At 38.4% G+C, this 21033-nt stretch overlaps 2 protein-coding genes and 1 long non-coding RNA gene across 3 annotated transcripts; 2 read left to right on the forward strand and 1 right to left on the reverse strand.

The window, feature by feature from the left end:
• Positions 1-210: 210 nt before the first annotated feature.
• On the reverse strand, positions 211-3868 carry LOC147517835 (endo-1,3;1,4-beta-D-glucanase-like). Its single transcript, XM_086589909.1, has 7 exons — positions 3643-3868; positions 3526-3547; positions 1822-1948; positions 1634-1724; positions 1394-1483; positions 1126-1226; positions 211-536 (listed from the first exon to the last, which is right to left on the reverse strand). The coding sequence occupies exons 1-7, from the start codon at positions 3803-3805 to the stop codon at positions 396-398; spliced, it is 735 nt and encodes a 244-aa protein (XP_086446035.1). The 5' UTR covers positions 3806-3868; the 3' UTR covers positions 211-395.
• Positions 3869-4640: 772 nt separating this feature from the next.
• LOC147517836 (RNA exonuclease 4-like) lies at positions 4641-20227 on the forward strand. The gene is made up of 7 exons (XM_086589912.1): positions 4641-4786; positions 5155-5307; positions 5659-5791; positions 5907-6124; positions 6233-6439; positions 6985-7065; positions 19713-20227. The coding sequence occupies exons 1-7, from the start codon at positions 4743-4745 to the stop codon at positions 19972-19974; spliced, it is 1098 nt and encodes a 365-aa protein (XP_086446038.1). The 5' UTR covers positions 4641-4742; the 3' UTR covers positions 19975-20227.
• LOC147517837 (uncharacterized) lies at positions 7405-16477 on the forward strand. Its single transcript, XR_015211570.1, has 5 exons — positions 7405-9087; positions 9983-10049; positions 10203-10271; positions 10370-10420; positions 16066-16477. It is a non-coding gene; the product is annotated as an uncharacterized LOC147517837 (long non-coding RNA).
• Positions 20228-21033: the final 806 nt, after the last annotated feature.

Raw genomic sequence — 21033 nt, forward strand, 5'->3', positions numbered from 1 at the left:
CTCAAGCCCTCTCGAGAGGGTTGAGGGGCCGGTAAAGGCTTCAAGATTTAAACATTGGCCCGACCCAACCCGGCCCTCGAAGTAAATGAGGGTAGGGCTGGCCCGGCCCTCAAAGCATGAGGGCTTCATTGTTTGAGGGCCGGCCCGGCCCGGCCCATTTGACACCACTAGAAGAATGAATACATTGCCAACACCAACCCAGAAAGACGATGACTAAAAAGGAATATTATATTGGAGAATTTAAAAAAAGGAAAAAAGAAAAAAGCTTCACTACTTTATTCTGAATTTCCAATATGCCACTTCATTAAGTTCAGTCGTGCATCTGTAATGCTTAAAACAATAATAACGATCATAAGTGCGATTATACGATGGGCGTACTGCTACACCTACATCATTCACTTCACATATTTAGTGAACCAGTCCAACATGTCCTGATGGGCTTCTTGGGCACATTTCACTGCTGCTTCATCTTCATCCTTGTATCTCACAGTCCATCCATGCGCAACCCCAGGAAATATTTTCACAAAGCGGTCAACCTGCGCCGGTAGTAGTCAGTATCTTATTAAACAAACAGACTTCACTGAGTAGAGCTAGTAGAATCTCTGTTCTTGTTTTTTGCTGGAAAGAGCTAGTACAATATCATGGAAGAAGAATCATTGGAGAAATAGCTATCGCAGATCAACAGACGTGACATGATTATGAGATTGTTCTGAGAAAGACGAGTTTCCATGATCATCACTTCCGTTATGAAGGAGTATATGACAAAGGATCCCCATAGCTAAGGGTGGAATTCAAGCTAATCAAGCTGAGCTTCACTACTCTCAAGCTTGGCTCGTTTATTAAGTGAGCTTTGAAAAACAGCTCAAGCTTGGCTCATATAATATATGAACGAATCCGAGCCGAGCCCGAGTAGTTTGCTTATCGAGCTATAATATAGGCTCAAGCTTGGCTCATTTATTAAATGAACGAGTTCAAGCCGAGCTCCGAGCAGAGCCCAAGCCGCTCGGCTCAAATTCCACCCTTACCCATAGCTAGTAACTATTAAGAATAATGAGCAAGTACGAAGAAGCTACAAAAATGCTTACCAAATTGCATTAGTTTCCTAGAAGAAAGCAGACATTTTACCTCTGGTTTGGCAGATAAAACCTCATCAAATTGTTTCACGAGTTCTGGTGGAGACATTTGGTCAATCTCAGCTCCCAGAACAGCAATCGGGGCATTGACATCTGAAATAGTTGCATGGTAAATGTTTTTAGGTCGGAGTTAACTCGGGAATAATTATAAGTAGTGAACATGACAGACTGAAAGAACAGAATCCATTCAAGGTCAAACACAATGTTGCGAAATTTTCTATTGGATTGAACAAATTGGAGATCGTGAGAAAAAGATATACCCTTGATGTCGTCAACTGTGACAAATGAAGGATGACACAGAACCGCAGCTTTGATATAATCTGACTTTGCTAGTTGAACAACTACCTTAGCTGAGATGAGTTAGAAAGGTCACCACCCATTAGCTAGGCCCAAAGCAGATTATAAACTCAAGTACGCCCCTAAGAGGAGTTCTCAAAGCTAAAGATATTTTTAACTTTAAAACTTCTCCATTTACAACAAAAGAGAGAAATATCACTCACCACCCCAGCAGAAGCCTGCAGCCCCGATTGTGGATATTCCTTTACGCTTCAGAGCTGCAATTACAGGTTTCGCCTCTTCAGCCCCTTTATCCTGAAAGAACAGAGACAAGGATTCAGACAATAACAATGTAATAAAAGAATGCTACAAGATTCTGACGCAAGTGCAATTTTGTGTGTCAGAAATCAACCGGTCCATGAGTCTTAATCCACACTTGTAGAGGCCTCTCAGCTATTTCAGGGTTATATGGATCTCCATGTATGAAGTCTGGAACCACCACATAGAATCCAGCAGCTGCAATTTTGTCTGCTAACTTCCTTCACAATATATTTCACCCGATATCAGTTTCAGAAATTTACAGAGTTTAAGCATACAAGTAATCTATACATGAAATGCAATGACTAATAAACATAAAAGAACCATATCCACCGGAAGTTCTAGCGTAAGTGGTCAATGCAACTATATCCACAACCAAAATGTAATCCCAAAAGATACAAGGTTCAGCCCAATGCTTTCATGGTTGTAGGTGTAAAACATTTTTTCAGTTGTGACAACCTTAACTCTTTTGTTTCTGAATAAGCTGTTGGGTCCAGGATCCTACGTGTATCATTATTCTAAGACTAGAGTCATTAGAGGGAGGTTCAGACTTCAGAGTAACATCAGATTCTAAGGCTTGTAGGGCTGGTCATCGAGTCCAGTTGTTCGTGAGTAACTCGAGCTCAGCTCGTTGAAGGCTCGACTCAAACTCGTTCATTCAATAATATGAGTCGAGTTTGAGCACATTTTAAAACTCGAGCTCGAACTCGAGATGCTCGTGAGCTATTCGCAGTTCGCACTTTACATAGTTATGTTAATGCTTATTTGGGATAATTATTTTATGCTAGTGTGTTGGATTATAATTATTCAACACATATTGATTGTATTTATAATGTGCACACCTTGAAATAGTTGTTTGATAGTGGCTATTGTGGTATTAGTGAATTGTAGTTGCATTTTAGTATTTTATTTAGATGAGTTTAGCAAGTTATTTTGGTCTTGAGGTAAAATTTTGAGTCTATTTGTGCTTAATTATCTCTAGCTTGTGGTTGAAGTCGAGCATATACATAATACAAGTCAAATCAAACTCTGGAGCCTATGATCGAATTCAAATTTGTAGTCTAGAAGAATAGGAATATAGACGCATTGAGCTACTCGAATACTCGATGAGTCGAGCTTGAGCACGAAATAAAGCTCGAACAAAATTTGAGCTCGACTCGAGAGATACACGAGCCAAGCTTGAGCACCCTAGAACTCGACACGCCCAGCCTTAAAGGCATGTAACATCAATGAAACTGAAAGCATGCTATTAACAATAGAATAACATCACTTCCACCTATATTAATTTCATGTATTGTTTCACTAAGGCTGGGTGAGCATTCCCAACATGCATTTGGGACAACCTTAATACGAATAATAGAAGGCTTACAAAACGGATGAAAATTAAAGTATGGTAAAAGCAGACTCAGTTTGTAAAAATTGATTGCACCTCCTTCCTGTTCAAAGCCAAATAACCGAAAAACAACAGTATTTAGGCTCCCAAGTATGTATCGTGATAAAGTAGTTTACGTTAAAACAGGAGATGGGTGAAGGTGTTTCCACGACCGAAATCCTACAAAAGAGCATCCAGATCCAATGAAGTCATCTCTTCTATTTCAGAAGTGCAAATTTGAACCTTTTTGGTAGGATTTTGGCTGTGGAAAGATCTACCGAGTCCTTGTTATATTTCAATTTCCCAGGTATGCAAACAGAAAATCATAGATCCTAGCTGGCACCTTTATATATCAATTGGAATTGACATATTTACATATAAACAGTAACATCCTCCTAACCATTAGCACATCTAAAATTGACGTACCTCAAGTTTGGTGATTCATATCCTGCAAAAGACAAGTCATGCGTGTTAGAAAATTAGTGATGGACTAAGTTTGAGCATAAATATAAAGAATTGTAGTAGAAAGTAGAAATTAAATACCAAAAATATCGGAAACGAGAAGAACACCGAGTTTGGAATGAGAAGAGGCAGAAATGTAAGAACTAAGGCCACCAATTTGTTCAACATGTCCAGCTCCACAAGCTGGATTTAGAGTTGGTGGGTTTTCACAACACTGAGAACTAGACATGTCTTGTTTTTTCATGAAATCAGTGTTGTATGATTTTATTTTATAGAGGAGAGAAAGAAGACTGGTTGTGTAACTGGAGTCTCGAAAATGATGGACTGCTCTGTTAGGTTTTGACACGTGCTAGATTTTGGTCCATTTATTATATTAATACAAAGTTGGTGTATGTAATAATTTCTTGAGTGTCATCATTGATGACGTTATTCACTACAAGCCGAAGTTTTGTCATTTTGTGTCAAGGTTTTGATGAGCTTGAGTTACCATCACTGATATTTTGCTTCAAGGCTCCAACTCAATCAAGAAGGCCCCAACACATCTCTACAATATTTTCAAATCCAACTATCAATCACCCGTATTTTTTTTTCTTAGAATTACCAATTTGCTATTGTCAAAGTTTAAAGAGAAAATTTAAAATAGAAAATGATATTTTAAATGTGTTTTTTTTCATTTTCTATGTAGACTCATGAATAGAGTGGTTCTCCATAATTTGTTTTTTTTTTTTTTTTATGTTAGAGCTCAAATGATAATTATTGAATTTTTTGATTAAATAAAAAAATTAAAAAAAGATTTGTTGACCAATATTTTAAGGACAAAATGGGAAGTGCAAATCTAAATAAATATAGTATAGTTAACCGGTGTTGTTTATTGATTGAGTTGGGAGGGAATATCGCTGGGAGCAAAAAAAATAATAGTTTCCGCCTGCCAAATGTCAAGTTAAATCTCAGCGGGTTTGGGCCTGTGGGTTTCAATTGTTGAAGCCCTGTGAGCCCATCAGCCCATTACATAGAGTTGCAGCTTTGTTTCCACTTTCCCAGAAGCAGCTAAAAAGCAAAGCATCAAAGTAGCAATCCTAAAAGCAATTTAACCAAAAATGGTGTGATTTAGCCTCAAATGACAAAACAAGTATAAACCCTAACACTCTTAACAGTGCAAGTGTTTCTACACATTCATAAGTATGGATGAAGTAGAAACAGTTCCTAAGAAAATCAAAACTGAAAGGTACACTGCCCATACTAGTTACAACTCTAGTATATATGATTCTTCATTTAAGCTTTAACTTGTAGTGGGGTTTGCTTGTTTCACTCTTTTGCAATTGTTTAACCGGGAGTGAAGTGTGAACACGCATTTAGGGGTTAATGTCCCACCCCGTTTTGTGCCAAGTGCTCTTGACTTCTGCGCGCAAGCGTCGTATAATATATGTTATTTTACCTATACTGTAGGCAAGGATATTTACGTGTGGTGCCAAGTGTTATACCAAACCTCTTTTATAATAGTAATGGAAATGTATAAAGTATACACAAGTGTGTTCCACCTCTAGTTTGCTGATAAATAGTTCAATGGTAGTGGCCTCACTCTCACATTGACAGGTACAAATGCTCAGCGTGCTACAAGATGTACAACAAGAAGGAGCATCTTGTTGAACATATGAAGGACTCGTATCACTCAGTTCATCAGCCCAAGTGCGGAGTCTGTAAAAAGCACTGTAAATCATTCGAGTCATTGAGGGAACACCTTATAGGTAAGAAGAACACATGTAGCTTAATTATTCCAATGACATTTACATGTAGTCTTGTATATTACAAAAAGGTTCTACAGATGAGCTGATGGTTCAAAATATGGATGTCAGGTGTCTGCACATCTCATAGTCAGTGTTAATCATAACAATCTTATCCAACACAAATTGGTTACTGGTGACGGTAACTAGAGAGTAGATATATTGTTAGTTGGTCATAACTAGTCTAAAAAAGAAAAGAAAAATAGATATTGCGGTTTTAGTAGTAGGTGTAGATTTAAACCATTACTTCTATTATCACATTTATCAAATTTGTTCTTTGCTTACATTTTCGTTCCTCTCTCCTGTTTTATCAACTTCCGTTGCCCAAATCCAGTTGCGCACAGATCTTTTCAACCCAAGGCTGTAATCTGTGCATGACTATTTTAGATTGCTCTAACGCTTTGAGTGCCCACAAAGAAATATGTCGCTCGTCTCCGACAACTCCCTTGGTAAAACAACTAATTTGCTCTGTGGCTTCCTGGATAATTGCTATTCTACATATGTACAACATATCCTCTGATCTCCGGACTATTGTTTGCTTTTAAATTTGAGGATTACCTACAGGGACCAGCCGTAATTCCTTTCATGGAATCCAAAGTGGAAGCTTCAAATTTGGGTGAGGCTAGCCAAGCTCCTAAAGCAATTGCTATAGATTGTGAGATGGTTGGCGGTGGAAGTGATGGAACTCTTGATCTCTGTGCAAGTGTATGCCTTATTGACGAAGATGAGAATGTAATCTTCCACGCATATGTGCAGCCTATAATTCCAGTGACCAATTACAGGTATTCTCAGGGTCTCTTTCCTTCTTTGTTCTTAATACGCAATGCTTGTAATCACAAGTTTGGTCAGCTTTTTATTCTGATATGATAGTAGTGCTGTGAAAAACTCAGATATGAAATAACAGGCCTAACGGAGGAGCATCTGAGAGGTGCAATGCCACTCGAGGAAGTGCAAGTGAGGATTCTTGAGATATTGCAGAATGGAGAGTCTATATCTAGAATGCGGTTCGAAGGTGGAAAGGCTAGAGTATTAGTTGGTCACAGTGTAGAAATTGATCTTCAGTGCCTGAGAATCTGCTATCCTGATCATCTGTCAAGGTAAAAATGAAACATCTTCGTTTAAGGAAAGCCACAATGATGTTCATAGGTTTAGGGTTTTCAATGGATCGGGTCAAAACAAAAAACAGACCCAATTGGGTTAGTTAATAGGTGGATCCATCTTTTAAATTTGATATCTTGATGAAATGGATATGCGAAAGTAACATATAAAAAACAATTATGTGTAAACTATGTACCAGAGACTGCATTTCAGAGATCATATTTTTATTTTTGTTCGAGCAAAATGAACATTTTGGGCGCCAAGCGATTACAAACTTGACCTGTATGAAAATATTATCATTGTATGGACATTTGATCGGTACTGGATGAGACTTATTTCTGAATCAGGCTCATCGGTAAGAGTATAAGACTACGGATTCTAAAAAGTACATTATGAATGTAAGATGTTTCATTTTTGAATTTTCATAATACAGAAGTTACACATTTTAAGTAAATTGTTACAATGTTTCCTGTCCAACTTCAAATACTGCCTGCTGTTTGCAATTTCTGGAAACATCACTGGAGATATGTTTTTTTTTTCATAGGGACACTGCCAAGTACCGTCCTTTGATGAAAACAAATGTGGCAAGCCACTCACTAAAGTACCTGACCAAAACATATTTAGGGTAAGCTAAAATTCATATATATCATACTTCTTGGTATTTTTTATTTTTATTTAACTATTTACTTTTTGTTGTTGTTGTTGTTGATGTAATTAGCCAGCCTGTTTGTGTTTTTTCATTAACATTATATTTAGACACAGTTGTAGTGTAAAAGTTCACAAATTAAAAAAAAAAAGTATTTGATGGGAGAGGTTTCTCCTTGGAGCAAAATAATACTCTATATAGGCATAGGCATAGGATGCTTGATGCTGGAAGGGAGAAACTATATGTAATAGTGAAAATCTTGTAGGGCCTGAAAAACACTCCGCACTTCTACAGGTCAAACATGTCTGGGGAAAGACCCCATCACCCACCAATAGTGTCCCGACTTTCCCACTTTGCTCTGTCTCATGGTCTGGGCCTCTGGGGTTTTTTCTGAAGACACCTTGACACTAGTTGGGGTCTTCAATCACTTATATATTATGTTCTCCAAATTAGGCAACGTGGGATTAATTTTGTTCCACATGTCCCTAACAAATCACATGGGGTATTTAAATCACATATATGTTATGTGATGTTCTCAAACATCCTCAGGTACCCAACAAAGCTAACTGCGGTTAAGATTAAATATCCAGAATATCTAAAGCACAATGAACAGATGAACTTGTTATGAGGGTTATATTATTAAATATGCTGCTAGATACAAACATATTCCATCGATAGAAAAAAAAAAAAAGATACAAACATATTCCAAAAACTCCATTTATGTTCAAGAAACTAGAATAGAAGACCTAGCTTACTTTGTGGAAATGCGAATTTGGACCGACAATTGGCAGTGGATTGGACTCCCTTCTTGGGGAATCAGGGGGAATGATTCTTGCTTGGGATACAGATAAGGTGATACTCGAGGACCACTTATTCAATTACTATCACTAGTTCTTTGATAAGTGACAACTTTAAGTGGATGGCTACTGGTGTGTATAGTCCTAATCAGAACAACAAAAATCTAAGGGAGGATTTCTGGCTTGAATTAGATGATATACGTACTTGGTGTGGGTACCCTTGGTGTGTAGGTGGAGATTTCAATGTGATCAGAGAAGGGGATGAAAGATATGGAGGCAATAGACGCACCAAGAAAATGGTAGTTTTGGGGGAATTTATAGACCGCAATCAGTTAATTGGGTTCCCACTACAAGGTGCGATGTTCACCTGGTCAAAGAATCAGGCGCGAACCACTTTGAGCAGGTTGGATTGTTTTCTGGTTTCTCCAGAATGGGAGGGCCACTTTCGAAATGCTAAAGAAATTGCACTCCCAAGATATTCCTCGGACCATAAAGCTGTGTTATTAGACTGCACTGTCAATGAATCAAGTCCAAGGCCGTTTAAATTTGAATTGATGTGGTTTGATGACAAAGATATTCTGGGGAAGATAGAAGAATGGTGGAACTCTTTTGTGTTCAGTGGGTCTCCTAGTATTATTTGGTGGAGAAAATTAAAAACACTCAAACAGAAACTTATTGTTTGGAACAAAGAGGTGTTCGGGCGTGTGGACGCTCTTATTGATACACAAGTCAGCATCATTGATGATCTTGACAAGTTAGAAGAGGAAAGGGGTCTTAACCAGGAGGAATTCATAACTAAAATTAAGGCCAATGCAAAGCTCCAAACTCTTTTGAAGAGGGAGGAGGTTTCATGGAGGGTGAAATCTATATAATAAGCGAAGGTTTTTTTTAGCACTACAGGACAAAATTACAAACAAAGGACGGTCCAGATCAGTTTATAGCACCATCGAACGGTTGCTGTGTGCGGAACACTTGCGAAATTAGAAACCCAAACCTTTGAAAAACCCTTCGAAAAACCCAACAAAGTTTGTAGACAGTACAACAGATGTTGAGTGCAGCAAAGAAAGGCTTGATTCGTAGCTGAAAAACAGCTCTTTCTCTACCGCAGCTGAAAAGCATTGGTACCCCAGTTCTAATGGTTCCTCCTTTCTACAGCTGAAAAACATTGGTGCAGCAAAGAAGGCTTGATTTGCATCTCTTAAAGGTTCTTTTTATCTCCGTCTCAATTAAAGCTGTGATTTTTTTTTTTCGTTTTTGAGAATTCGATTAAAGGTTCATTTTTAAGAGAATTCGATTTAAATTGTCAATCTCGCAGCAAGACCAATTTTGGGTGAATTTGAGGGTTTATTGTCCTACCACTCTGTTCGACTCTTTGACACTTGCATTTGCTCTTTGGAAATTGCAAAGCATAATATATTTTTTTCTCTTTTAATGGCACAGATGATATCATCAAGATGATCAAGAAATCTACTGCAAAAGTGCCAAAAAACACCTCCGGTTAGTGTGGTTTTAACGTAAGTAGTCATAATCCCTTTCGACTCAATTTTGTTTCTAATTCATTCATCACAAAAATTACTAGAATCCATAAATTACTTTGTCATTTTATTGATGTTCAACATAGTGTCATTCATGTAGTGTTACAACTATTGGAAGAAATAAAGGCCGTATTTATGTAGTGTTACAACTGTATCATTCATGTAGTGTCAATAGAAGCTGGGTGGGTTGACAATCATTAGTGTTACAACTGTAATAATCAAGGAAGAAATAAAAAATAGAGGATCATATTGATCTATCAGTAAAGTTACTGAGATCTTCTGTTTGGAGATGCCTGCGTACCATTCACATTAGAGGCGACCAATTTCTTCCTAGGTTATTATTTTAAAATGGAACTGAACAGTAGATTTTCATGTTGCACTTTCACAATACGTCGAAAGATATTTCAATTATCCATCTACACTGTTCTTACCAAGAAGCAAGTTCTCTAGATTGATGACCATGTGTAGTTCGGATTTTCGATGACAATTTAATATTGTCTATCATGAGAATCAGTCCATCAGTTTATTACAACATTGCTTGAACTTAATTTGATTTTTGTTCAGGAGGATATTCATGAACTTCTCGAGTTTCACAGAAGTTGGTTAGAGCTCCCCTAAACCAATATTCCAGGTATAATATTTCACCCGCTTTTGTCCAGTTACATATCTATCATTATATTGATTGTTTATTATTTACGGGAATCGAAATGTCATTTGAAAATTGTCTATCATGAGAATCAGTCTATTACAACATTGTTTGAACTTAATTTGATTTTTTGTTCAGGAGGATATTCATGAGCTTCTCTTGAGTTTCACAGAAGTTGGTTAGAAATCCCCTAAACCAATATTCCAGGTATAATATTTCACCCGCTTTTGTTCTCATAACTCCCCTTATTAAACCATCATTTCAATTATTATACCATTTAACTTTCTACATAATTTCCTTCCTAGGCAATCATGGTGAAAGTGCGAATTCAGGCTGTGCAAGAGCGAATTGCAACAGTATGAAATACTATTATATGTGATTTCACTTTGTGTCATAACCACTTTAATATCTATCACACACATATATTTGTTCACACATATATATTTGTCCAGTTACATATCTATCATTATATTGATTGTTTGTTATTTACGAGTACAACTATATCAACATATTAACAATTATCTTAGGTCGCGACTTCATTACCACAAACTAGAGAAATGAAAGAGAGGGGAAAGGAGACGTTAATTCACAAATCAATTCCACAAAGACGACATCCATTCGCCTCCCAATCCGATATATGTGCCTCCCCATCGAAGATATGCTACGCCCCCCAATTTAGTATATGTGCCTCCTAATCGAAGATCTACTCCCTCTCCATTTGATGTGCTTCATAATTGAAGATCTACTCCTTCTCCATCTGTTGTGCCTCATAATCGAAGATCTACTCCTTCTCCATCTGTTGTGCCTCATAATTGAAGATCTACTCCTTCTCCATCGGTTGTGCCTCCTAATTGAAGATCTAATGCAGCTCCCAATAGACTATCTGTTGTGCATCCTAATCGAAAATTTACTGCAGCTCCCAATAGGCTATCTGTTGTGCCTCCTAATCGAAGATCCACTGCAGTTCTCACTAGACTATATGTTGTGCCTCCTAATCGAAGTTTTATTGCGGTTCCCAATATGTTATCTGTTGTGCCTCCCAGTCAAAGATCTATTGCACCTCCTAATCGGAGATCTGTTGCACAACGTCTTCAAAGAGAAAGGGAAATGCAAGTGCCTCTAGATCACGATCAAATGACTATAGCACAACAAAATCGAAGACAGAGAAAAAAAGATGTTATGTCTGATTACATAGCAGATTCATTTAAGAAGACGAGATCAACGTACGAAGTTGGGTCCTCTTCATCAATGTATGATATCTCTTACAGAGAAAACCAGCCTCCAGTCACAAAAGATGTAACAATGCAAAGTTGTGAGGATAACACTATGTAAGTTAAGCGCTTAAATTCTCACTCTTATGTTAGGTTTCAACATATCGTAAAGTGTGATATATCATAGGTCTATTTTTGCAGTGATCATGATATGACTGGATTTGACGAAAGTGAAGAAGAAATTCTTAATTCTCATAGAGGTCATGCGCTTCCAGTTCCAAATCGCCGTCACTTTTTGGGAAAGATGGATGTTCTTTGTCCATTTTGTTCGCCCTTCATTGGAAAGATGAGCAGATTATCGAAATCAAGGCGAACCGACCTTTATTTGGAACTTGTTTGTTTACAAGGAAAAGTTAAGCTACCGCTTCTTTTCTCCATTTGCCCGCACTTAAATCTTTATTGAAGGATCTAATAAGCGTGCAAGATTATTACGTGAGCAAATTCGGTAATACAATGTGTGTAATGCCTTTACCGGTCTTGGTTGCAAATTTAACGATCGTGTGTTACATGGGCGTGGTCCAACCTCATTCATTTGTCCATGGGGAGTTCGCGGCACCAAATCGGTTCATTGTTGCCCGATCAGGGGGATGGAACCTAAGTTTTCGCAACTTTATATTTATGATCCCCTAGCTGCTTTGGATCACCACCACAATCGCAACCCGAATTTGTCAAGGGAAGTGTTGAAAACTGTACAAGAAACTCTTCTGCAGACCCACAAGTTTTGTGATATCTATAAGCAAGCATTTGAGGTTTTAACTGAAAATGCTTCTGAGAATAATAATGTTCTGGTCCATCTACACTATGATCCGCGTTCGGATAGACGAAGGTACAATCTTCCGACAACTAATGAGATCGCAGTGATATTGCCTGGAGATGGGAGTAAGGTTGATGCCATGCGTGATATTGTACTTCGCTTGAGAGGAGGGCATGAGTTGGAATGGATAAGCGAATGTCATCCCGCTTATTTGCCTTTGCATTATGTTCTTCTGTTTCCTTATGGGGATTTGGGTTGGTCACCTGATTTAAAGTTGTAGGACATCAAGAGAAATGCTCCAAGCAATGCAAGACTCACCCAATTATTGTATTACGCCTACTGTTTGTTTGAACGACCCACAGAGTACTCATCCATCTTGCTGGGGTGTAAATTGTTGCATGAATTTTTGGTTGATGCTTGGGCTGCATATGAACAGAACCGTCTACGATATATTAGACTAAATCAAGACACCATCCGTTCGGATGTGTACAAGTGCTTGACAGATGTTTCACTTGAGGGATTAAGTCCTGATCAAATTGGCCAATGGTTCATTTTACCTTCCTCGCATGTTAGAAGTCCAAGACACATGTACGAGATTTTTCAGGATTCAATGGCTATCACCCGGCACTATAAGCACCCAGATATTTTTCTTACGGTGATTGCAAACCCTAATTGGCAGGAAATTAAATATGCGCTCAAGGAAATTCAAGATTGCAAACCCTAATTGGCAGGAAATTAAAGATCGCAAGTTGCACGGGTATTCGAGCTGAAACGAAAAGCAATTATGAAAGAAATCTTGAAGAATGATATCTTCGGCCGGGTGGTTGCATATGTCTATACCATTGAATTTCAAAAGCGTAGTCTTCCACACATGCATTGCCTTTTATTTCTCGCGCATGATGACAAGATCCGAAACAGTGAGCAAGTGGATAAATTTGTATGTCTTGAATTCCTGGACCGACACCCACCCCCGCATTGTTTGAAACGGTGAAGAAGTGCATGGTTCATGGCTTGGTGGTGATCGAGATCCGAGTGTTTCATGTATGGAAAATGGTCGATGCACCAAAGGCTATCCAAAAGAGTTTGTGGAGGAAACAATTATAGATAAAAAGGGTACTCCATTTACGAAGGCGTGATTAATCGGCAAGAAATATTTTGTGAAGAGGAAGAATAAAATGGTTAAAGTTGATAATGGAGATGTTGTTCCCTACAATGCATATCCGTGCGAAATGTTTGATTGCCATATCAATGTTGAAGTTTGTGCATCGTGTCAATTTGTTAAATATATTAACAAGTACATCTACAAAGGCTATGACAAAGCAACCGTGGTGGCGGCAGGAACAAATGATGAGATTCAGCAATATATTGATGCAAGGTACATTGGACCAACAGAAGCTGCATGGCATCTATTTCAGAATCCAATGCATAAAGAGTTTCCAAGTGTCCAACGATTGGCGCTTCATTTGGAAGGCATGCATAGGGTTGTTTTCAATAGCAAAGAGCCCATGGATGCAATTCTTGCCCGAGCCAGAGACCAAACTTCAACACTGACAGCTTTCTTTAAGTGTTGTGCTGAAAATCCAGATGCACGAGCATATACCTATCAAGAATTTCCACGACACTATGTTTTCCACAAAGACTCTCAAGAGTGGACTCCTAGGACTCAGGGACCTTCCATTGGTAGGATGTATTTTGTAAACCCTAATGTCGGGGAGAGGTTTTATCTACGCTTGCTACTTACTGTTGTAAAAGGGCCTACCTCCTTTGCATATCTCTATAAAGTCAGTGATACCGTGTACAACACATACAAAGAAGCATGTATTGCCCGTGGGCTGTTGGAAGCTGATGATGAGTGGATACAATGCCTAGAAGAGGCGGCGATAATGAAAATTGGATATCAACTGCGGAGGTTGTTTTGTGTAATTCTTTTAGAGTGTCATCCGTTACGACCAGATCTACTTTGGAGAAAATTTGCATCGAGTATATGTGATGATCTTGGACACTGGCTTCGAACAAAACATGGTATCCCAGATCCAACTGATGAGCAAATAACAGATTACGGCTTATATTTGATGGAACAAATCCTTTTAGAATCTGGGAAGACATTGGAAGATTTCCCGCCCATGCCAAAGCAAAAGGAGGATTGGAGCAAAATTATTGGCAATAGGCTCATTTGGGAGCAACGCCAACTTCAACATGAAGGCATAGGAGAAGAGGCTGCAGTTGATGTGAGTCATCTTAATGACGAACAACTTCATGCTTACACTGCTGTGACTGATTCAGTATATGGTGACAAGGGCAAAATTTTCTTTTTGAATGGAGCAGCTAGTACAGGAAAAACTTTTTTGTATAATTCAATTGCAAAGGCCTGCTGCAGCATGGGCCTTATTGTTATCATGGTGGCATCATCGGGAATTGCATCTTTGTTATTTATGCGGTGGGACCGCTTCATTCTACATTTAAGATTCCAATTGATGTGATGGATACCACTTTTTGCGGCTTTGCTAAACATTCCGACCTTGCTGACCTATTTAAAGAAACAAAACTAATTGTTTGGGACGAGGTGCCCATGCAACATAGATACTGTGTTGAGGCTGTGGATAGAACACTTCAAGATATTTGTGGAAACAAGAAGATATTTGGTGGTATCACTACAGTTCTTGGTGGTGATTTTCGACAAACACTACCTGTTATACCGTTAGGCCAGAGAGAGCAATTTGTTGGTGCATCACTACGGCGCTCTTTCCTTTGGAGTTATTTAGAAGTTTTGCACTTGGTACAGAACATGCGGCTTGAAATGGCGGAGTCCGAGAATATCGAATTCGCCGATTTTTTGTTGGAGGTGTGTTATTAATGCCTTCTAATTAGAATGGTTTTTCTCTATTAGTTCCATATATAAACGAACTATTTTAGAAACTAATGAATTCATTTTTTGCTTTGATTCATTTAGATTGGTTCGAATCCCAAAGAATGCGTACAATTGCCGAATGGAATCCGCAAGTGTACCAATATCCAAGAACTCATCTTCTCTATCTATCCCCAATTGGATGTTATGGACACACCGTCTCCAACTTTCTTAACTGGTCGTACTATTCTTGTTTCCCGTAATGATGATGTGAGTGCAATTAATGAGGTTGCACTGAATTTGTTCCCCGTGTGAAGCTTCGAAAGTATTTGGGTGCGCAGATAAAATTATCGAAGATGATATTGATAATCCAAGTGGGGCTCACTATCCCACCGAAGTTTCTCAACTCCCTCGACCCTTCTAGCTTACCACCTTTCAATCTCAAGTTAAAACACGGATGCCCTATAATGTTGCTTCAGGGAACATAGCACCTAAAGATGGCCTTTGCAATGGGACCACGACTTATGGTGCTTCAATGTGCAAGTAAAGTCCTTCAAGCCAAAATTTTGATTTGGAGAGAAAGTTTGGAAACCGGTACTCATCCCAAGAATATCTCCGCTCCCTCAAATTGAGTTGCCTTTCAAACTATCAAGGCGACAATTCCTGTTCGACTAGCTTATGCCATGACAATTAATAAGTCGCAAGGTCAGTCAGTGAAATATGTTGGCATTGATTTGAGGACACCGGTTGTCAGTCATGAGCAACTCTATGTGGCCATGTCCAGATGTACTTCTTCAAAAAGAATATTCGTTTTTCTTCCACCTAATGCAAGAAATTGTACCACAAATGTCGTATACCCAGAAGTTCTTCTCTAAGAACATCGATACCAATGAGAAAAGGTGAGTGATAAATTAAAGAATGTTACTTTTATTTGTTTAGAAATTAAAGAATATGTTGTATCCATATATATGCTATGTAAGTTTTTATGATAGGTTTTTTTTTTTTTTATGATAGCGTGGATACTTAAAAATAAGAATAGAGATTATTTTATTTTGAGAACCATCTCTTTTGTAAACAATATGCTAAATGTATCAAGTCTAAAAAAATCATGTGTATGTGGTTTGTTTGCAGGTACAAAGTTAAATTGCCATAATTTTTCAGCGACATGATTGTAGTCTTTGCTCCATGGCGGATTTATCCATATGGTAGCAGAATGGTGTGAACAGTATGTATAGAGGGGAGAATGAGAGAAATGAGGAACTCGATCAGTGAGCGTGGAGTATTTATTTTATTTTATTTTTCCCTTTCGTTACTATAATTAGTCCTAGGTGAAAAATTATGCAAAGTCTTCTTTAATGTTTAATGAGTTGTCTTTTAGTTTTAGAAGTAATTTGTGTTATGTATAAATATGAAGTTATATATTTTGGTATGGTTGATCTATGAGAATTGTATTGTTTGATTTTCAGGTTATGACAGGATTTAGGTTTTTGAAATGTTGAAAATACAAAGGAGACTCTGCTGGATTTTTATTTATTTATTTTTTTTTTTTTAATGATGATGCTCTTAATTGAAGACTCTCTCCCTTTATTGTCATCATTCTCATTCTGATATGTATTGAATTAATGAATGTGTAAGGATATGTGTAATGAGTTGGTTTGTGAGAAATGAAATGCATATAATTGTAATAATTAAGCTCACTTGAGTATGTGTATGAAATGATTATGAAGTATAAAACTGTTGGAAATGGTTATATTATCGATACAATGCTACCATAGAGATGGTCTCTTAGGGTGTTGTTCAAAAGCAATGTGTCTAGAGTGCCGACTGGCACGGGCATTCACTAGTAAAAAACGTTGTGGGCTAAGGATGGTGACGGATGCATTAAGTACTTCCATACAGTGGCCAACATGAAGAATAGGATCAAGGACATCTCTAAAATCCGGGTGGGCAGTAGAATGGTGTTAGATAAAGCTGAAATCAAAAATCACATAGTGGGGTATTACACTTCTCTCTCTATACAGAGAGGGCCTAGATTTTGAGACAATTTCAAAAGAAAGGAAACAGTGGCTAGAGAGGGATTTTAGCGTCGAAGAAGTAGAGGACGTGGTGAAGAGTTTCAAAGGAGACAAATCTCTAGGACCGGACGACTTTCATATGGAATTTTACTGCAAATGCTGGCACTTTCTTAAGGATGATGCGATGGCTATTCTGAAAATGTTTCAAGATTCAGTTTTCATTGACTGGGGTAACAATTCCACGTACATCACTCTTATTCCGAAGCATGAGGGGGCAAGGGATATATCAGATTTCAGACTTATTAGTTTAATTGGGGGCATATATAAAATCATCTCCAAGGTCTTGGCTGTTCGCTTGAAGGTAGTATTGACAGACATAATCTCTAGATATCAAGGTGCTTTCATAGAGGGGCGGCAAATTCTTGATGGGGTATTGATAGCCAACGAGTGTATTGACTCGAGACTTCGTCAGAATACACCAGGTATCATATGCAAGGTTGATATCACGAAAGCGTTCGATTATGTGAACTGGAGCTTTCTTAGATATAGGTTATGCAAATTCGGATTTGGAGATAAGTGGAATGAGTGGATTATGACATGTGTATCGACAACATCTTTCTCGGTGATGATCGATGGGACTCCCACGGGTAATTTCAAGAGCAATAGAGGCTTACGTCAGGGTGATCCTCTCTCTCCTTTTTTGTTTGATATAGTGATGGAAGCCTCTAAAAAATGATTCAAAAGGCGGTGCAAGGAGGGTGGCTAGCTGGCTTTTCTGTTGGTAACAATAGTCCCGTCGTCCCCATGTTACAATTTGCAGATGACACTATTTTTCTTCTAGATGCATCAGTAGCTCAAGTCTTGGTGCTTAAAGCTGGTCTTCTTTGGTTTGAGGCTGTTTTTGGCTTAAAAACCGATCTAGCCAAAACCTCTATTATAGGAGTGGGGGAGGTGCAAAATTTGGAGCTACTTGCCAATGCTATGGGGTGTGCAAAGGGCCAACTTCCTTGTAAGTACCTTGGGTTGCCAGTGGGTGTAGGTTATAAAAACAAGCAAGTATGGGATCTTGTACTAGAAAAGTGCCCCAAGAGGCTTAGCGGTTGGAAAAGAAAGATGTTGTCTAAGGGAGGTCGACTCACACTCATCAAAAGCACACTTGCTGCCATCCCTATCTATCACCTCTCGTTTCTTACCATTCCGATAGAATCATGAGAGATTTTCTATGGGGTTCTTTGGCAGAGAGTAGAAAGTACATCTGGTGGCATGGGAGAATGTTTGTAAGCCTAAAGAGATGGGGGGTTTGAACATCAGAAATATACACTTGACCAACATGTCCCTCTTGGGTAAATGGGTGTGGAGATACGGCAGAGGTGAACCAGAATTATGGAAGGAGATCATTCAGGACAAATTTGGTGCGCCAGAGGTGGGGGGCTGGCCACCCGATGTTTCTAGTTCCTATGGGTGCAGTTTGTGGCGTGGCATTCTCGCTACCAAAGGTAAGCTTAAAGAAAATGTCACATAGCAGGTGGGGCAGGGTGACAAAGCAAAATTCTGGAAGGGTGCTTGGTGCACGGATAAGCCTTTCTAAGAGGATTTTGAAGAGCTTTTTCAATATGTGAGTGACAAGGATGGGCTGGTAAAATATCATATGGTTTGGGAGAACAATGGGTTGACTTGGAACTTCAAATTGAGGCATGGTGTAAGGGAGTGGCACATAGACGGTGTCATTCGCATGTTGGATGCTTTTGCAGGGTTAACCCCTTCGGTGGAAGAGGATAAATGGGTATGGAAGCAGTCTAGCAACAGTAATTTCAGTTCTCGGTCATATTACAATCTACTGGCCAGCAGCATTCCCTACCCACCACAACCTATAACTCCGAAGCTCTTATCGATGGCGTGGCGCAGTGGTGTACCTCCTAAAGTGCAGTTCTTCCTTTGGTGTTTACTACAATAAAGATACTGACAACGGATCAACTGCGCACAAGGGGTAAGGAGGTGGAGGCAGAGTGTGTGTTGTGCACTCAAGTTGATGAAACTGCAGACCACCTTATGCTACACTGCAGCTTTAAAGGCGTGTGGCAAAACATACTACAACCAGTGGGCATTGATATCAGCCAGGCTATCTGCCCTCATTCAAATTGCCTTCATAGTTGGGTGTCGCCAAATACTACGGCCTATGGGAAATGCATTTGGCCTTTAGTTCCTTATGCCACGTGGTGGTCTATCTGGAGAACAAGGAACGATGCCATCTTTAACAGCATGCCCGCATCTATTGAAACCACTATTCGTAACATTAAAGCGAACTTGTGGCTTTGGACATCGATGTTTTTGGAGAGAAGGGGCTACTGTTTTGGGAACTTAATGTTAGAGTGGGGATCTGTTATTTCAGGTGTATCTTAGCTAGGATTTTTCACTTCTATGTTACTTTTTTGTTAAACACCTTCTTGTATTGGTGAGTCTCTTACTCACTTTTTTCTTTCTTTCTTCTCATATGAATAAGATGCATATTTATCAAAAAAAAAAAAAAACTCTATTTATTACAGACCTGGGCATAATCTAGACCAGATGTCCTTGCATTTTGTTATGAAGCTCTTTCCCAATTTACTTTTGAATACTACGTAGTTGCTTGCTCTACCGTGTCTAAATATTGACTGATTGCTGTCTTCAGAAAGGAAGTGGCACTCAAAAATTTACTGATGTGGAAGTTATATTGTGCTAAGAGGTAGCTAACATATCCAACAACTGCGACTGTTCACTTTATAGGTATGAAATTCAGTCAGGGATTCATGACCCCTATGAGGATTTTGTGGCTGCAGTGAGACTTTACAAAAGAATGCATGCTCAAAATCATCCAGTCGAGGAATTCACGACATCAACTGTGTCTCATTCTAGTCGCTATTCCACAATCTATGATTCCTTGAAACCCAAGGAGCTAGATGGAATGTGCTCAGAAGACCTTTTAAAGATTTCTAGACCGAAGTACAGGTGCTGGTGTCTGGATTCAAAGCCAAACTTGGAGTCTTGATTTAACAATTATCCACGTCAGTGATACTGCGGATGCATTTCCTTTGGCCAAAAGTTTAGGTTGAAATAGAAAGAATGGTCATACAAAACTATAGATATTATTACAGAAGAAATGGAAAGGGCTAAGGTTATGTTTTTTAGATTCTCTAATGGTTCTTCAGATCTCGATTTAGGAACTCAATGAATCCATTCTATATTTTTTTTATTGGTTATGCTAGTACTTTCTCGTTCAAGCAAGGGATTTACATTGTATTCACATCTTGTATGTGTGATTAGTGATTACTATTATGTTCATTAAACTGAATGAGAACAAAACTGGTTAATGAACAACTTCTGAACACAATTAGAAATCAAGGTGTTTTATCAGCAAAGTAGCAGGCTGGAAATGACTGATACAAATTCCGCCTGCACAGTTAAGAAATTAGAAGAACTTTGAAACTACGGTATGTGTTTGGTTGCACAATGGAATTTATCATTCACTTGCTATGGGTTTAAGGGCGGTTGTTACTGCCGTACTGCCCTATCCATTGGTGCATGGCTTGATTTTTGGCTCTCCATTTTCTTTGATTTTCCTTCCTGCAATTCGGATCTCCTTCTCAGTTGTTTAAAGTTCAAACAGTAAAATTGATCCCAAGAAAATAATAAAATACTTTTAAGTCTTTTTTGTATGTAAAGATAAATAAAATAAATAAAGGATTTTGGAAGAGAAATGTAAGTTTTTTTTATTTTTTCAATTTGATGCGACAGTGAAAATACTGCGCGAGTTTTTTTTTTTTTTTTTTTTTTTTCAACCTGCACTAGGAACTTACTGGCTTCCCACGTTCAAATTTAATTTATTTATTTTATTGGTAAAACATAAAATTTCATCAGTACAAGTTAGTATACGGTAGTAAGTTACTATACAGAGTAACAGGACGATGAACCCTCGCTAGTAGCTTACCATCTTCTCTTATTACTATGAAATTATAGGACTAATTTATGTAAAAATATGTTTGAACCTTTTAGGAATGTGCAGCTAAAAAACACATGAAAATGTACACAACATGCCACTAGTTATATC

Source organism: Coptis chinensis, chromosome 2 (assembly GCF_015680905.1).
Source record: "Coptis chinensis isolate HL-2020 chromosome 2, ASM1568090v1, whole genome shotgun sequence".
NCBI lineage: Eukaryota > Viridiplantae > Streptophyta > Magnoliopsida > Ranunculales > Ranunculaceae > Coptis > Coptis chinensis.

Excerpts from the sequence above, each read along its gene's own strand:
- LOC147517835 (XM_086589909.1), bottom strand. The coding sequence starts at position 3,805 with ATGAAAAAACAAGACATGTCTAGTTCTCAGTGTTGTGAAAACCCACCA. Across the intron at positions 1,484-1,633 it reads TGCAGGCTTCTGCTGGGGTG|CTAAGGTAGTTGTTCAACTA; the intron begins GTGAGTGATATT and ends AACTCATCTCAG. Across the intron at positions 1,227-1,393 it reads CACAGTTGACGACATCAAGG|ATGTCAATGCCCCGATTGCT; the intron begins GTATATCTTTTT and ends CAACTATTTCAG.
- LOC147517836 (XM_086589912.1), top strand. The coding sequence starts at position 4,743 with ATGGATGAAGTAGAAACAGTTCCTAAGAAAATCAAAACTGAAAG. Across the intron at positions 5,308-5,658 it reads TTGAGGGAACACCTTATAGG|TCCGTTGCCCAAATCCAGTT; the intron begins TAAGAAGAACAC and ends GTTTTATCAACT. Across the intron at positions 5,792-5,906 it reads CGTCTCCGACAACTCCCTTG|GGACCAGCCGTAATTCCTTT; the intron begins GTAAAACAACTA and ends GATTACCTACAG.